Source organism: Thermochaetoides thermophila (assembly GCF_000221225.1).
Source record: "Thermochaetoides thermophila DSM 1495 unplaced genomic scaffold scf7180000011816, whole genome shotgun sequence".
In the NCBI taxonomy this organism is placed as follows: domain Eukaryota; kingdom Fungi; phylum Ascomycota; class Sordariomycetes; order Sordariales; family Chaetomiaceae; genus Thermochaetoides; species Thermochaetoides thermophila.
In genome coordinates, this window is record NW_006383032.1 from 4,569,477 (window position 1) to 4,584,665 (window position 15,189).

The window sequence follows — 15,189 nt, forward strand, 5'->3', positions numbered from 1 at the left end:
CCTTCAATCAACCTCCCAGGAGCAGCAATGACCTCACAACAACCCCAGAAACGCCCCCGGGAAACCCTCTCATTTTCCGCTTCAGATGCAGCCCTCATAACCCCCTATCTCCCTCCGTCAACCCTTCCTTCACCATTGCCCTCAACCTCTTCCCACAGTAAACCCAATGTTCACGTCACGTTAACCTACGCCCACTCCCTCGATGCCTGCATCGCCGCTGCGCCTGGCGTTCGCACCATACTCTCCGGTCCGCAATCCAAGGCTATGACACATTTTCTGCGCGCTCACCACGACGCCATTCTAGTCGGCGCAGGGACAGCTGTGGCGGATGACCCGGGGTTGAATTCTCGTCTCAGGAGAGACTGCTTAAATGGTCTGAGTGATGTGAGCGATGGGAATGAGGCCAAGGGAGAGGGCTGGCTGCCGCTGGAGAGACAGCCTCGGCCGATCATTCTTGATCCACGTGCTCGCTGGGCGGTTCATGAAGGGAGTAAGGCGATTCGGGTCGCGCGAGAGGGCAAGGGTAAGGCACCGTGGGTGTTTGTTGACTCAGCTCAGGCGCAAAATGGCGGGCGTCGGGTGGTTGAAGAACGGCGGAAGTTCCTGGAGCAGCTTGGCGGGCAAGTCATTGAGCTTGAGACGAAGGGGAAAGATGGGAGGTTTGCATGGGAAGACGTGTTGGCTGTGTTGGAGAAAGAGGGCATCCGAAGCGTTATGATCGAGGGCGGAGGGGAGGTTATCAGGTCGTTACTCGTTCCGCCAGACAACCGCTTTGTTCACTCGGTAATTGTGACGATCGCGCCTACATGGCTGGGCCAAGGGGGCATAATGGTGTCTCCGCCAAGGGCAGTCCACCCTGATGGCATGCTGGCAATGCCGGTGAGATTGACAGATGTGAAGTGGTGTCCCATGGGGGAGGATGTAGTATTATGTGGGAGATTTTTGAGATAGTAAGGGAGATGGAAAGCACCACGCTGACCTTAGATGTCTCTGAGATAGGCATCCGGTCTCTTCCTTATCATTCCCAAAAGATATACCAGGGACACCATATATGAACCAGACTTCCCGGCCTAAGCTCAGGAGTTCTGGAGACACTCTCGGCTCTGCTTTTTTCTTTTTTTTTTAAAAAAGATGTGCGGAAGAATATCTGCTGCCTAGACTTTTTGTCTTGGCATTTACGGCTTGCTACAGACCTAGATGGGTACCATAGATAGGTAGGTTGGAAGGTGTATGTGTTTTTGGGAGCCCCCGGGGGGGGGACAAGATAATCAAGATCCAGGCATTGGAAACACCACGTCACCAACCATAACCCGGCAACAAGCAAGTGTGTATGTCTAGCCTGCAAGAGTGAGTCGATGATTTGGTGTGGCCAGGGTATCTGGGACACTCTGTCATCTACATTCAGTGTAACGTATGAATCCTAATGAAGAAAGCTTAAATTTTGCTCCTAAAGTTGAAAACACATGTCATTGACTCACCAGAAGTCGTCTTTTGTAGCAGGCGGATGATCTAAATCAGTACCCCTGGGAAGGAAAGGAAAGAAAAGCAGCTCGCGAATGTCAAGTTGTCCTGAAAAGGGTTAGGGTTGTGTTTGCGTGCTGGCCGAGGGGTTCCTAGCCGGACAGGCAGAAGCTCGACGCCGCAGCAGCCAGGCATTTTGCGAGCCGCCGCTTACGGGTTGGCGCTTGGTGGTCATGGATGCGCAACCCCACTTGCTACGACCCATTCCCAGCATGTGGCCCCGTCCCCACCATCCGACTGCTGGGTCCAGCGCCGCCGCGTCACAGCAGAGCACCAGGGCGACCAGTCATCGGTGAAGCTGCCATCCCCGTGTTTCAACAATTCGCTTGTTGCTTGTTGCTTATGGCCCTGAGGGCTTCCTTTTTTTTTTTTTTGCTGAGAGCTCTCATAGTCTTTGGGCTAAGAATACAAGCAAGAGAACTTCCTGGTGGTTTGGGCGACACCAGGACCTAATTGGAGCTTTGGGTTCCTGGAACGATCGACGGGAATCGCCCCGAGACCCCGACTCTTCCACGGGACACAAGCCAGACCCAGACGTCTAGACCCAACGACTCCCAAACTGTATTCATATCGAGACCAGCGTGGACAAGATCAAACGAGACGATCGGGACGAGCAGTAAGCAATACCTATTGCGTGTTGCCACCGCTATCCGCTACTGCGGTGCTGCGGCTTGTCTTGACACACACAGGCTTGGAGCCGGGCTTCAAGCCTGTCGTACCGCCATTACCATCATCACCATCACTATCACCATGGACGGTCTCTCGATCATCAGGGAGCATGGCAAAGGTGTGTCTTGCATTCAGCGCTCCAGTTACCTGTCGCCATGGATGACAGCGTTCTTGCTAACTCGCAAACACAGCCATCGCCGAGGCCATCCGGCAGGCCACCCAAAATGACGTGAGTCTCGCCGCTCTCTTCGCAGCGCGATCCCAACACAACACAGCATGAGGCTATGGGCACCGATGTGCTGATCTACGCAATGGTTTTCAGTGGAAACTCCTTATTCTCGACGAGACTACGAGGAGGATCCTCGACTGCTCCGTCAACGACGATGAGCTGCTCAACCGCAACATCGCCAGTATGTCCCCTTTTGCACAGCACATAAGCGCCTCAGTCCTGACCACCTGCCAGACATCGAGCGCATAGAGGCTCGGAGAGAGCCCAACCCGGAGATGGATGCTATTTACATACTCTCTCCACAGCCTCATATCGTCGACTGTCTCTGCTCCGATTTCCAGTTCCGCCGGTATAGGCGTGCTTACATCATCTGGACCGGCCCCTTACCGGACCCTCTTCAGCGCCGTCTGGATCCTTTCCGTGTTCAGATGGCCGGCCCCCCTGACCTGCTGCTTGTCGACTTCTTCCCCCATGAGTCGCACCTTGTGACCTTCCGGGACCCCCACAGTTTCCTCGTCTTGTACAATCCGGCGTGTAACGACCTTGTGGCACGCCACCTTCGAACACTGGCCTCTAAGGTACGCTTTCCCCAATCCGTTCTTTGCCATAAAGTACCATGGGTTCTAACGGGAGGTTGTCAGATCGTCTCCGTCTGCGTGACCTTGCAAGAGATGCCCAAGATCCGTTACTACCGACCACCAGACCATATAAAGCACGAGGCCAGCGTGCTCTGCATGCATCTGGCACGCTTTGTCCAACAAGAACTTGATGGCTACCAACAATGGAATCGCAACTTCCCTCCTCCATCCTCCCGGCCCCCGTCCGTCTTGCTCATTACCGACAGGTCGATGGACCTTATGGCCCCTTTCTTACACGAGTTTACGTACCAGGCCATGGTTCACGACTTGCTACCAATCAAAGAGCACCCTGATGGGAAAGTGACCTTCCATCTTACCGTTGGTGAGGGCACGCCTGATGCTGAGGAAAAGGATGCCGAACTGGCCGAAAAGGATCCCGTCTGGGTCAGCAACCGGCATCGCCACATGAAAGATACCATTGACAAGTTGATGAGTGACTTCCAAAACTTTCTCAAGGAGAACCCCAACTTTGCTGGCAAGGACCCCGACAGTGCCACCTTGAACGATATCAAAGGCATGTTGGCCCGTTTACCACAGTTCCAGGAGATGAAGCAAGCATACTCGCTTCATCTCACCATGGCCCAAGAAGCCATGAACATCTTTCAAAAGTACAAGCTTGCCGACTTGGCATCTGCAGAGCAAACCCTGGCCACCGGCCTCGATGAAGAATACAAGAAGCCGAAGAATACCAACATCTTGGACCAGGTCGTCCGCTTGCTGGACGACCCTGACGTTGCTCCGGCAGATCGCTTGCGCTTGATCGCCATCTATGTGCTCTTCCGCGACGGCATCATTCCACAGGATCTAAGCCGTCTCCTCTGGCATGCAGGCTTACAGCGAACCCCCGAGAGCCTGGATCAAAAGACTATCGAAAATCTCGAGCTCCTCGGCGCTCGCCCACTTAAGCAGCTCAAGGAGTCCCGTACCCCTCCTCCTCCACTCTTCGACCGCAGCAAAGACAAAAATGTCAACATCGAAGAAGAATACATCCTCTCCCGCTACGAACCCGCCGTTAAGACCATGTTGGAGCGTCTTGTGGCCGGCACCCTCGACCCCAACCTCTTCCCCTACACCAAACCGCCTCAGAATCCCTCTGAAGAATCCTTCCACACCCATGGCTCCCTCCGCTCAGCTGCGCCACGCTGGGCATCCGCCAACCGCCGCCAAGTTGAGAACCGCCAGCGCATCGTCGTGTTTGTCGCGGGCGGCGCGACGTACTCCGAGGCCCGTGCATGCTATGAAGTTTCCGAAAAGCATAACCGTGACGTCTTTCTCGTCACCTCCCACATGGTTAGCCCGGCTAAGTTCCTGTCCGATCTGCGCTTGCTGACCGCGGACCGGCCCCGGCTCGATCTTCCGCTGGACCGCCCCCCGCCTAAAGCGCCCGCGTATTTGTTTGAGCGGCCGGCGCCGCCTAAGCCTGTTGCTCCGCCTCCGGGACAAGCTGCTACCCCTGGAGGGGCGCGACAGATGGGTATGACGAGCCAGCATCAGCCAGCTCCGCAGCAACAGCATGTACAGCCGCCCACAAAGGCTATGGGAAATTTGTCTATTAGCGGCGGTGGCGGAAATGGTGGCAGTGGCAGCGAGTGGCCGTCGGTAGAACAGCGGCCGGGGACAAGTGGGTCGGATAAGGCGAAGAAGGAGAAGAAGAAGAGGCATTTGTTTGGGTTGAAGAAGTCATGATGAGAGGAAGAGAAGAGAGAGGTTGAGATCGGGTGTGTCCTGGGGTTTTGCTTGCTGGTCTGGTTGTGTGATCGGTCAAAGGTTCGCCCTATTGGCTCGCTCACATCCGGTATAGTGTCTGTTGGGTTCAGCATGCAGATAGAAGAGGGGAGAAGAAGGGGGGGGAGGGGGTAGGTAAAGGAAGTTAATGAAGGTCATGTGTAGTTAGTTAATCCTGCAATTGGCGCAGAAAGGAGAGAGCGTTCTCATGATTTGCTCTCTCTGGGTTCCTGTATCGTGGCTCAACGGATACCAAAGATTTGAGCAAATGTACTTACCTGTCGTAATACTGCCCTGATCCTACATCGCAGGTGATCCGTTTTGGTCACATATTGCTCCGCGTTATTCTCACACTCACATAATCAAAGCAACAAAGATCCAGCAAATCAAGACAACAATGCACAGCTACTGGTGTTAACTACCATTTAGAAACCAGAAGCCATACTATGGGCTACCCGGGGAAAAGGGCTCTCTGTTTTAAACCGAAACAAGCCCCCTTTTGGTGTACTGTACAAGAATTATATCATCTTGCCTTGGCCTCTATGGTTGTCATTCCACTTCACCCAAAAGCCATCTATCTACCACCATCCCATTCCGGATTCTGTAAAAACAAGGTTAGTATGTTATAAGACCATATGCTCTCCAAACATTTAAACATACCTTGCGGAGAATAACCAGGCCTTCAAGGGTGTTGCTCAAGCTGATGTACTCATCATCCTCGAGCTCAGCACGCTCGCCATACGCAAGCAGTACCGGGGTGCTCTGTGTCTGCCAGCCAGTAATAGTCTTGGGCCGACCTGCCTGGCCGACGACATCGACAGCTTGGCCAACACGCACATTGACAGTAACCGGCTTGAGGTTCTCGTCGAGGGTAATGAGGAACCGCGGGTGCATGGCTGTAATGAGGAAGTAGAGCAGCCAATGCGACTTGGACGTGATAAACTGCTTGGCATCGATCATGGCGATGAGTACAGTCAGCAGGCCAGCGGCAGAGACACGTGACAGAATTTGGCGGTCGGTGTGGAAGGGGCTAATGGACATGGTGCCTTTGCCCATGTGTAGGAGGCCTTGAGCGATGCGGACCATGAAGAGCGACTCCTGGTCACGAGCGTAGTAACTGGCAAGTTGACGCAGCAGCTGTGCCAATCTGGCATTATTAGTGCCAGCGCCCAGAAGACCCATGGCGAAGATGGCATTCAGAGCGACATCGTTGTCGTTATCATGGCTGTACCGCGACAGCGTGTCGTATACCTTCATTTGAGGGTTGCTAGGGCTAACAAGACCCATTGCTAGCGGCACAGCTCGCCGAATATTGGCCTCGCCGTAATGCATGAGGTGACCGAAATGGCGGAGAACCATGTCCTGGCCAATGTCTTCGCCCATGGCGACCAGACCGATGCCGAGCACGGCATAAGCCTGAAGCAACTCATCGCCCTTCTTCTCATCTGACTCTTCCATATGCTCATTGCAAAGATGCAGGAGCTCCTGAATCTTAAGAACGGCGCCGGTGCCGGCCCAGGCGCAGATCGAGGCAAGAACTGACGTTGGCTTGGCCATGGGATGCTCCACCGCTTTCAAAGTCTCGAGGATGACCTCAACTTCCTCCTGACGGCCAAAGAAGAGCAGGCCCAGACCAAGCGCCAAGAATCGAGTCCACTTGTCAGTCAGCTGGCTCTTGCGATCATCATCCAGCAGGGTAGTAATGATGGCCTCGCTAACCTCCGGGTGCGAGGAGCCGACGAATATGATACCGCAAGCAAGAGCCGCCATGGCAGAGACCCGCATCTCCTGGGATGTATCGATAATGATGGGCAACAAGAATGGAAGAAGCTCATCCTTGTTAGATCCGGCATAGGCCAAACCCAGGCCCATGATAGCGGCAACCCGAATGAGCGGGTTCTTGTGGTTGAGCTTGTCATTATCGGCAAGAAGAGCCATGGCTGGGTCAGAATCCAGCCTAACACCAGAGTTCATGATACCAATGGCGAGATAAGCTCCCGCTTGAATCTGCTCCTCTTCAAGGTATGTGTACTTATCAACCTGGTCGAGGCCATTCTCAATATCCCACAACAAGAGGGTACCAAGGGATGCCACAGTTGACATCATGCCTTCCTCCTTGGTTTTCCACACCCAGCTCTCCTTGTCCTGGTTGACGAGCATCATCTTATCGTTACCAAATCCAGCGTTCACGAAGGCGTTGACAAAAGCAGCCGCAAGGTTGTTCCGAGCAGAGTCAAAGTTGGTCATGCCCGCAACACGGCTGTTCTCCAAGTGGCTCTTGTAAATGTCTTCGGTGGTCTTGGGTTCCAGGATGTTAAGCTCCTTGCCTAGCGTTTTGAAATACTCCGACAGCTTCACGTTCCCAAGGCACTCAAAAATCTCCTCATCCTCTGGGGTCTCCCTTGGGATTTCGAGACATATCCTCTGGCGAGCGATGAGGAAGGCAAGTTGCTTCTTGAGCGCGGGGTCAGGGGCCTCTTGAAAGTCGGACCAGATAAGGTCGATGTCGTTAAGCCTGATGGCAAGAACCATAGCCTGCGTATACTGCTTGTAGGTCTTGTAAATGCTATGCGCGACCCGCAGGAACTGCTCATTCTCGGGGTAGGTAAGCAAGTTGACCATGGACACCATGTACAGGCATGCCCTCCGGTACGTGTTCTCGTCAATAAACCGAGGGAGCTCTTCAATAATTTCCAGTTCGCTCATGAGATCGACAGCATCCGCCTCCTGGTTGGCCTTGAGGAACAGGGGAACGAGGATCAATGCGAGGTCGACCAGATCCTGGGTTGGTTCATCAGCGGCGATCCGCTTCTGGTAGACCTCGCCAATCTCAAGGGCAAGATGCCGCACATATTCGTGGCCCCAACCGGCAATGTCGCCTTTCGGGTGGAGTAGGCGATACTTCAAGGTGTCCTGGCGCTCCTCGTCCGAAAATGTCATGCCGATCACAGAGAGCACGTCTGCCAGCGAGTTTTTGTCGTCACCCGCCGGCCATTGATCGTACAGCTTTGTCAAAGTCTCATAGTGCGGCCGTAAGAATTTTAGGGGCTTCGGAACCGCTGTCATCGAGGAGGTCGATGTCTTGATGAAAGTTTTCATCGCCTCGAGGGCCGGCTTGTAGAGCGTGGCATCTGATTCCTACAACAGCAAACGTCAGATTAATGTCACTGAAGATGAGGGGCGAGCATGGGCATTAAACACACAGTTAACCGCTCCACGAGCATGTCCAGCTCGCTCTTGAGCTGCTGGTCCTCTTCGCTAAGTTCTTCAGAGGCTAGTTGGCGGTCAGCGCGAGCAATGTCGGAGTAACCGCAACAGGCGGCGAAAGAGAGGGGCACAAACACTCGCTCTTCTCATCTCCCTTCTTGCCGTTGGCCACAGGCTTGTCCTTCTGTGCCTCCGCCTTGCGACCACTGTCGACTGCCTTCCCTTTGCCCATATCGGGGCTCTTTGACAGGTCACTATCTTGGGCCATGGTGTGGTCTAGCGACGGGTATGACACAAGGTAAGTTGGTTGGGTCGGCTGCGCAAGGTTGCGACCACGAAGGTGGGTTGGTTGTAGGAAAGGGGAAGAACGTTCACAATGGTTACAAGTACTGATGAGGGGCCTCCGGAAGATGTCTTGGTGAAATGGCCCAGTGTAGAGTTCCTGAGTTGGGCCAAGCTGACAGTGTCGGTGATGTGGTCGATGATCGATTCTGGGCGTTGGGAGATGGATAAAGCTTAGCAAATCTACTGCAGGTGCTCAAGTAAGGCAGGCAGCTGGAGGTTACGCGACGCTGCTTGCCGCCTGGAGGCGAGGCGCCCAACCAGCGACCAATACCCCACCGGATAACCCTTGCCCACTGGATTCCTACACAGTGCATTTAGCAGAGCAGACAGCTGAATCCACACGAGATCGGCACGCATAAATTCCGGCCTTGCTCTAGGGACCAGAGCTTTGTCACGTGCGTTTTTACCTTCCCCCACCTGTGACATCTTCCTCCTAGTCCTTATCTTATCGATAGTAATCAGCTAAACTTATCGCCCAGCAATTTTTGGCGGGGAAAGGCTGAGGAACTTCAACAAGAGAGTGCAGCCTTACAGGCAGGTAGCCGACCAGTTGTCCTGACATCCAACAGTTGCGTCCTCTTGGCCATCGCATCAACAGTGCTCAAAACATACACCGGCAACAATGAAGTTAGATACCCGAGCGATGCGCCATTTAACGGCGGAAGATTGGAGAGTTCTGACAGCTGTTTGTTTCCCCCCCCCATGTCCAGACTAATAGCGGGGCAACATCACTCACATTAACCTTGACGCCTATAGGTTGAGATGGGCAGCAAGAACCATGAAATTGTGCCGACCCCTTTGATTGAGAAAATCGCGCGCCTCAGAGGTGGTTCAAGTGGTGTTCATAAGTCCATTGCCACTTTGGCCAAGGCTGGGCTGATCGCTCGCATGAAGGAAGCCAAATACGACGGCTACCGACTCACCTACGGTGGCCTGGATTACCTGGCGCTCCACACGCATGCTGCTCGCAAAGATGTCTACAGCGTTGGTAGCCGCATCGGCGTTGGAAAGGAGAGTGATATCATGATTGTGGCCGACGAGAAGGGCAAGCAGAAGGTCCTCAAAATCCATCGTCTTGGCCGCATTTCCTTTCGTACCGTAAAGGCCAACCGCGATTACCTAAGAAACCGTTCTACAGGATCGTGGATGTACCTGTCTAGACTGGCTGCCATCAAGGAGTTCGCTTTTATGAAAGCATTGTATGAAGAAGGATTTCCCGTACCTGAGCCGATCGCTCAGTCGCGACACACCATTGTCATGTCGTTGGTCGACGCGCTTCCAATGCGCCAAGTCTCTTCAGTTCCGGATCCTGCAAGTCTTTACGCAGACTTGATAGCCTTGATACTACGTCTGGCCAAGCATGGCTTGATACACGGTGATTTCAATGAATTCAACATCCTGATCCGCGAAGAAAAAGATGCCGAAGACCCTTCCTCAATTACCCTCACTCCCATCATTATCGACTTCCCTCAGATGGTCTCAATGGACCACCCCAATGCCGAGATGTACTTCGACCGCGATGTCCAGTGCATTAAGCGTTTCTTTGAGCGTCGTTTTCATTTTGTTAGCACGACACCAGGTCCCTTCTACAAGGATGCCAAGAAGACTGTCGGAAAGGATGGCGCCAAACGCTTAGATGCTGCCTTAGAAGCGTCTGGTTTCACTAAGAAAATGGCAAAGGATCTGGAAGCTGCCATTCGCGAACAGCAGGAGTCGAGGAATGACGAGGAGGACTCGGATGACTATGAAGAAGACTCTGATAAGGAAAAGGCTAGTAACGAGGACACTGATGTGGATGATGGAAGGCTTCAAGTAATTGGAGATCATGTTCAGTTAGGAACCGAAGGAGACTTGAAGAAGCTAACAATCAACGATGGAACCTAATCTACATCAGCTACATTTACCTGAACTGCCATTGATTTCAGCTTTCCCCCCTTCACCATGCAATAGAACATGGAAAGTGAAAATGCGGACTATGCCCTAAAGCACTCGGTCCCAGATATCTTCATTTTGACGTCTCTTCATCCATTGAAGCTTGGTTGGTAGAGCATCTCTTCCATTCAAGTGATACTGCTAAGCTCGGTTGGAAAACAACTAGGAGACTCTGACATAGACTGAAAAAAGTTGGACACAATTTAGTAGCTGTCATCACTCCCCTAAACTACCAATGAATAGTCCATCACTAGATATTACTGTTTCCTCAGGTCGACATAGTAGAGAGCTGATTTCATGAGCTGACAACCACCTTGTCATGAACATCGACTCGTGCCGGTCTCGAGGACATTGTGATGAGAGCAACGAACAAAGAAATGATGATAGCAACGTATCGAATATCAACACACAAACGTTCAAAATAAGGAAGTCACTCGAGGTACCCGTACAATGACACCAAACAAGGCTGTTGCTGTCTATCAGAAAATGCCTTTCGCCATTCAAGCCTTTTCCTTCTTGGCAGTGGGCGACGACTGAGTGCTCACTGCACCCTTCTTGGTCGGAGAGTCAGTGGTAGTTGCGTTGTCGGTAGTGACTCCATCATCTGAAGCGGTCGACATCGACACACTGGTCCTACAATCGATATTAGTGACAGTCGGAAGGAAAGAAGATAGCACTTAGTATTACTTGGTAGTGGTTGCGCTTTGGGAAACCCCTGATCCAACACTGGCGCTGCTCGTAAGATTCGAGCGGATTGCTGGACGCGAAAACAAGCTGAAAAGCAGCTCAGCATATGAGCCTCAAATAAACTCGAGCGACAGCGCACTTACGTATTGGTGGCCATGCCGGTGCGGCGATTCCAGTGAGGGGGGTTGTAAATCGTGGGATGGATGCCGACGTCAGCAGTGCCATATGCACCGATGTTATATTCGTTAGTACGGAACTGACGACGCTCTGCCGTAATGCGCTTCAGTTCTTTTTGGGCTGGAGTATCGGCATAACGGACTTGCATCAGCAGGCCCTCCTCGCCGATTGCAGCCCCATGGAACTTCTTGATGATGTCCTCGCACTCTTCGCGGGTCTCGAAGCTAGAGGCAGGTTAGTTGCAAGACATGAGCACGAGTGGACAGGATTAGACTGACCGAGCGAATCCAACACCGCGGCTATTACCCATGCTATCACGAAGAATCTTGCTTGAGACAACACGGTATCCTGCAAAGATAGCATTCAGCTCCTTGAAAGTGTTAGCCGCTATCGAATCAGCCAAGTCGCTGGGCCTAACTCACGGCTTCATTCAGTCGCTTAGGCAGGTTGGACAGGTACAAGTTCGTAGAGGTCTCGTCGCCTTCAGCCTTGAGGCGGGCATTGAAGCTCTCCTGAGAATATTGTTAGTGAGCCAAGTCCGAAGCCAAAAAGACAAGCAACACGTACCCGAGCAAATCCAACTTCATAGCCCAGGTAATAGAAACCACGAATACACTTTTCGGAGTCGCGGACGTCGGCGAATTTTGCAAACCCAAACCTCAGAGGCATTAGTCAGATCTTCTAAGGCAGAAAGCAGATAAACTTACCCCTTGCATGCACCAGTGGAAGTGTCGATGATTGCCTTGCTTTGCTCAACCTTTCCAAACCTGGAGGCATACTTGAGCAAAAGCTCATCGTCAGTTGTGGGATGAAGGCCACGAATGTAAACGTTACGGTTCCCTTGGATGCGGTTCTCCAAGCACTGCTCCAAAGTCTTCTGATGGCTGGGCGGTGTGAAAACGGCAGGGACAGCCTCAGGAATTGCCGGGTCCTGTTTGACAAGGGCGATGATTTCCTCGTCGATTTGAGGGTGTGGCTTGGGAGCGACAATCTGCTCCGGCGAAGGAGTCGTGTAGCTCGAACGGAAAACCGCCACTCGAGAAGCGCTGCCACGCTCTGAGGCACTGCCAAAAAATGGAGTAGCCGGGGTCGACTCGGTAGTAGAGTATGATCCACGACGATTTTCCAGTCCGGGAACATCACTGCTGCGATCCGCATACGATGTCACACGACCAGGCGTGTAGGGCACGGCATAGGGAACAGGAAGTGGTGCGAAGCCACCTTGGACAGGGAACTGCCCAGCAACACCAAACGAGTAAGCTTCCGGAGCAATTCCAATCTGGAGGGGGACAGAATAGCCTTGATAGGCGACCGGTTGGTCCTGGGTTCCGCAGTATGCCGGATGAGCTTGAATCTGCGTCATGTTGGATGCGGCAGCCAAGTTGGGCGCCGCCGGGAGCGCAAGAGTACTGAACTGATTCATAACAGCACCGATAGCATCCGTCGGATGGGCGGCTTGCTGGCCGTGATGAGCGGAAGCATCGCCCTGAGAAGCACCCGCATGCTGCGAACTCAGATAGCTCGGGTAGACACCCTGGCGATTGTTCGTGTCCGTGGGCATTGCGGCAGGGCGATATTGAGACATGCTAGCCTATTCCGGATTCAGAAGCAGGTCAGTCGTCCCGTCGTTGCGAGCCATCGAATACCTTGGGGGAGGAGGTAGTCAAAATACCTTGAATGGGAAACAATACGGACTTTGTACAAAGTCCCGGTCGGTGGCCGAGATGATAGAATGGTATCTGCGAACTGTAGATCTTGGGTATGAGCGCAGCTGAACAAGACATCTATGCTAAACACCGACGGATAGCAGGGCTCGTAACGGCGGAACAAGAGAAAGCCAATTGAATATAAGATTGTACAAGCAATTAGGGAGATCGTCAGCGTTGGAAAAAAATGCATTTGACGTCCGGAACGAGACTTCTTGAGGGCTGGTTGAACAACACAAAGCAACGAAAGCACCAAACCTCAAGTTGTAGGCGCGCAAGATCAAACGACGTAAAAACACGAGAACCGCGAGCACCGACCAAACAGGACGACAAAAAAGTTGCACAGGTACATCCAACACTTGCTGGTATCTAGTGTAGCTAGGGAGTTGTCTCGAATAAACAAGGACTTGCTGGGGATCTCACCTCCAAAATTGACCGCGTTAAGTGGGCGACGGAATCTCGAAGCGGCTTCGACTACGAGGGTCCGAGCCACACAATGCGTGGAGGATGTTAGTACCAAAGAGTTGAATGAAGCGAGTGGCTGGTGTAGTAAGATGGATCGAGCTATGAGCAAGATGAATGGAAGAGACTGTGGTACTCTGAGATGAGGGTGTTGATGCTGTAATGATCGGAAGCAGAGACCAGTGCAGTCCAAAATGTTTGATGGTTAGGAGGAGAGGAAAAGAGTAGAGAGGGTTTTGAAGTTTTGAAGGAAGAATTGGAGCAACGCCAACGCGATTGCCCCGTTGAATTGCTGCCAACACGTGAAGATTGCTCTGGAGTTCCGGTCTTTGAGGGAAGGGACGCGTTCACGTAAGTGGTAGCAACAGAGGCTCAGGATTCAAATCGATCCTGATCACACTGCAACTGCCTTGCACGTGTGTTTTCAGTGAAGTGGAAATTGCAAAACCTTCCGGAGAACTTAAGCTCTGAGTTGATGTTTAAAGGCAAGCCAGAACAGCCGCAAATGCGAAACAAGAACCAACAAGATGCAGAACCAATGAAGGTAGACGAGGATGTGCTATCATACATACCAAGTGGTCGAGAGCACGCAGAACAGCAATGGATTGGATACCGTTCCTTGATTCGGTACTCTAAAATGCGGTTGCGGGTAGTTTCTTGACCAAAAAAATTCCAATTCGGAAACCGATAGTAGTAAGTAGGAGTGATACTCTATAAAATAGCAGGAAGGAGGAATTTGGTGGGAAAGCTTAGCAGGGAGGAATTGTTTGACGTGACTGAACAGTCTGCTTGACAGAGAGAGACCGGAAATGTTGTGGAAGGTCCAGGCTGGGTTGTGCCTTCCTTTCAGAGAACCCTTGAGAAGAATCTTGTTCCAACTTCTGCCTTCCAGTTTTGGGGAGGTTGTTCTTGCTGATGCTAGTGCCGAAACCTACTCCTATCGATATGGACTCGATAAAGCGATCACGTTCCTTCCAGGGGAATCAGTTCGATAGCTGGCAAGGCCAATAGTTGTTTCCCCGATGGGTGCTTAGCCAGGTACCAGGCGGCGTCTGGGCTGGTGGTCTTCTACTTCTGGGAAAGGACTAGACAAGATGGATGAATGGCGTGAAGCAAGTCGAGACCCCGCTCCCGCGTTCGAAGTGTTCCTGTAGCGACTCAGGTAGGTAATTGCACTGAAGGTCTCTCCTCTCCTCTTCGTTAACGGGACTTTGCGTAGGGCTTGCTCCAGAGCAGGGACCAGTCAAGAGATACAACCCGAGCAAGAACTGCCACCGTCGTCTGTCCCTTGTCACTATGACTGGAAAATTGGGGATGGTTTGGAGTTTGACGTGTAGTCCCAGGCGAAGACTAGAGTCTTTCAGGTAGACGGATTTCCACAATCAACTAGTAATTTAGGTATGCTGATAATCATACGAAAAGACTTTAGGTTTTACCTATGATGTCAAAGAGCCGATATTGATATAATTTATGGTCAATGAAGGACAACGTCTGATTTGTACAGTATTTTGTCTATAACTATGCTGATTAGTAGTGATTTGAACGCCCAGTAAAAATCTGAAACTAATTTGCTTCTCGAATATAATGGACAACTTTCAAGGATTTATAACCAGAGTTGTATATCAGAGTTCTCGTATGATCATACAACGAGAAAGGGAAGATGAAGAGCCTAAATGTTGCTATCACGCCAATAATGGTGAATAAGAATACTTTGAAAACTGACAGTAAAGCTAAAAGCATGAAGGTGCAAGTCGAGACAAACAAAAGGAGCAGGAGGATTAGGTATGATATACGAGAGTGATGTACAAACCCCCATGAAAGATGATTAACGAAGGATCGGAAGCAGACAAATAGGCATGCGATTGGGAATTCCGATGCACAAGACAATTAA

At 51.9% G+C, this 15,189-nt stretch overlaps 4 protein-coding genes across 4 annotated transcripts; 2 read left to right on the forward strand and 2 right to left on the reverse strand.

Annotated features, from left to right (window-relative positions):
• Positions 1-27: 27 nt before the first annotated feature.
• Positions 28-4,743, forward strand: CTHT_0033310 (5-amino-6-(5-phosphoribosylamino)uracil reductase-like protein; the record flags this gene model as incomplete). The annotated part of the gene is made up of 8 exons (XM_006693706.1): positions 28-879; positions 1,584-1,813; positions 2,102-2,137; positions 2,211-2,308; positions 2,382-2,419; positions 2,513-2,600; positions 2,654-2,997; positions 3,061-4,743. The coding sequence occupies 8 exons, from the start codon at positions 28-30 to the stop codon at positions 4,741-4,743; spliced, it is 3,369 nt and encodes a 1,122-aa protein (XP_006693769.1).
• Positions 4,744-5,356: 613 nt separating this feature from the next.
• Positions 5,357-8,257, reverse strand: CTHT_0033320 (26S proteasome regulatory subunit rpn1-like protein; the record flags this gene model as incomplete). The annotated part of the gene is made up of 4 exons (XM_006693707.1): positions 5,357-5,383; positions 5,443-7,920; positions 7,986-8,056; positions 8,125-8,257. The coding sequence occupies 4 exons, from the start codon at positions 8,255-8,257 to the stop codon at positions 5,357-5,359; spliced, it is 2,709 nt and encodes a 902-aa protein (XP_006693770.1).
• An 839-nt stretch (positions 8,258-9,096) lies between these two features.
• Positions 9,097-10,218, forward strand: CTHT_0033330 (uncharacterized protein; the record flags this gene model as incomplete). Its single annotated transcript, XM_006693708.1, has 1 exon — positions 9,097-10,218. One exon carries the CDS (start codon positions 9,097-9,099, stop codon positions 10,216-10,218), a length of 1,122 nt encoding a protein of 373 aa, XP_006693771.1.
• A 548-nt stretch (positions 10,219-10,766) lies between these two features.
• Positions 10,767-12,691, reverse strand: CTHT_0033340 (uncharacterized protein; the record flags this gene model as incomplete). The annotated part of the gene is made up of 6 exons (XM_006693709.1): positions 10,767-10,899; positions 11,097-11,354; positions 11,409-11,500; positions 11,553-11,642; positions 11,698-11,788; positions 11,838-12,691. The coding sequence occupies 6 exons, from the start codon at positions 12,689-12,691 to the stop codon at positions 10,767-10,769; spliced, it is 1,518 nt and encodes a 505-aa protein (XP_006693772.1).
• Between the last annotated feature and the right edge of the window lie 2,498 nt (positions 12,692-15,189).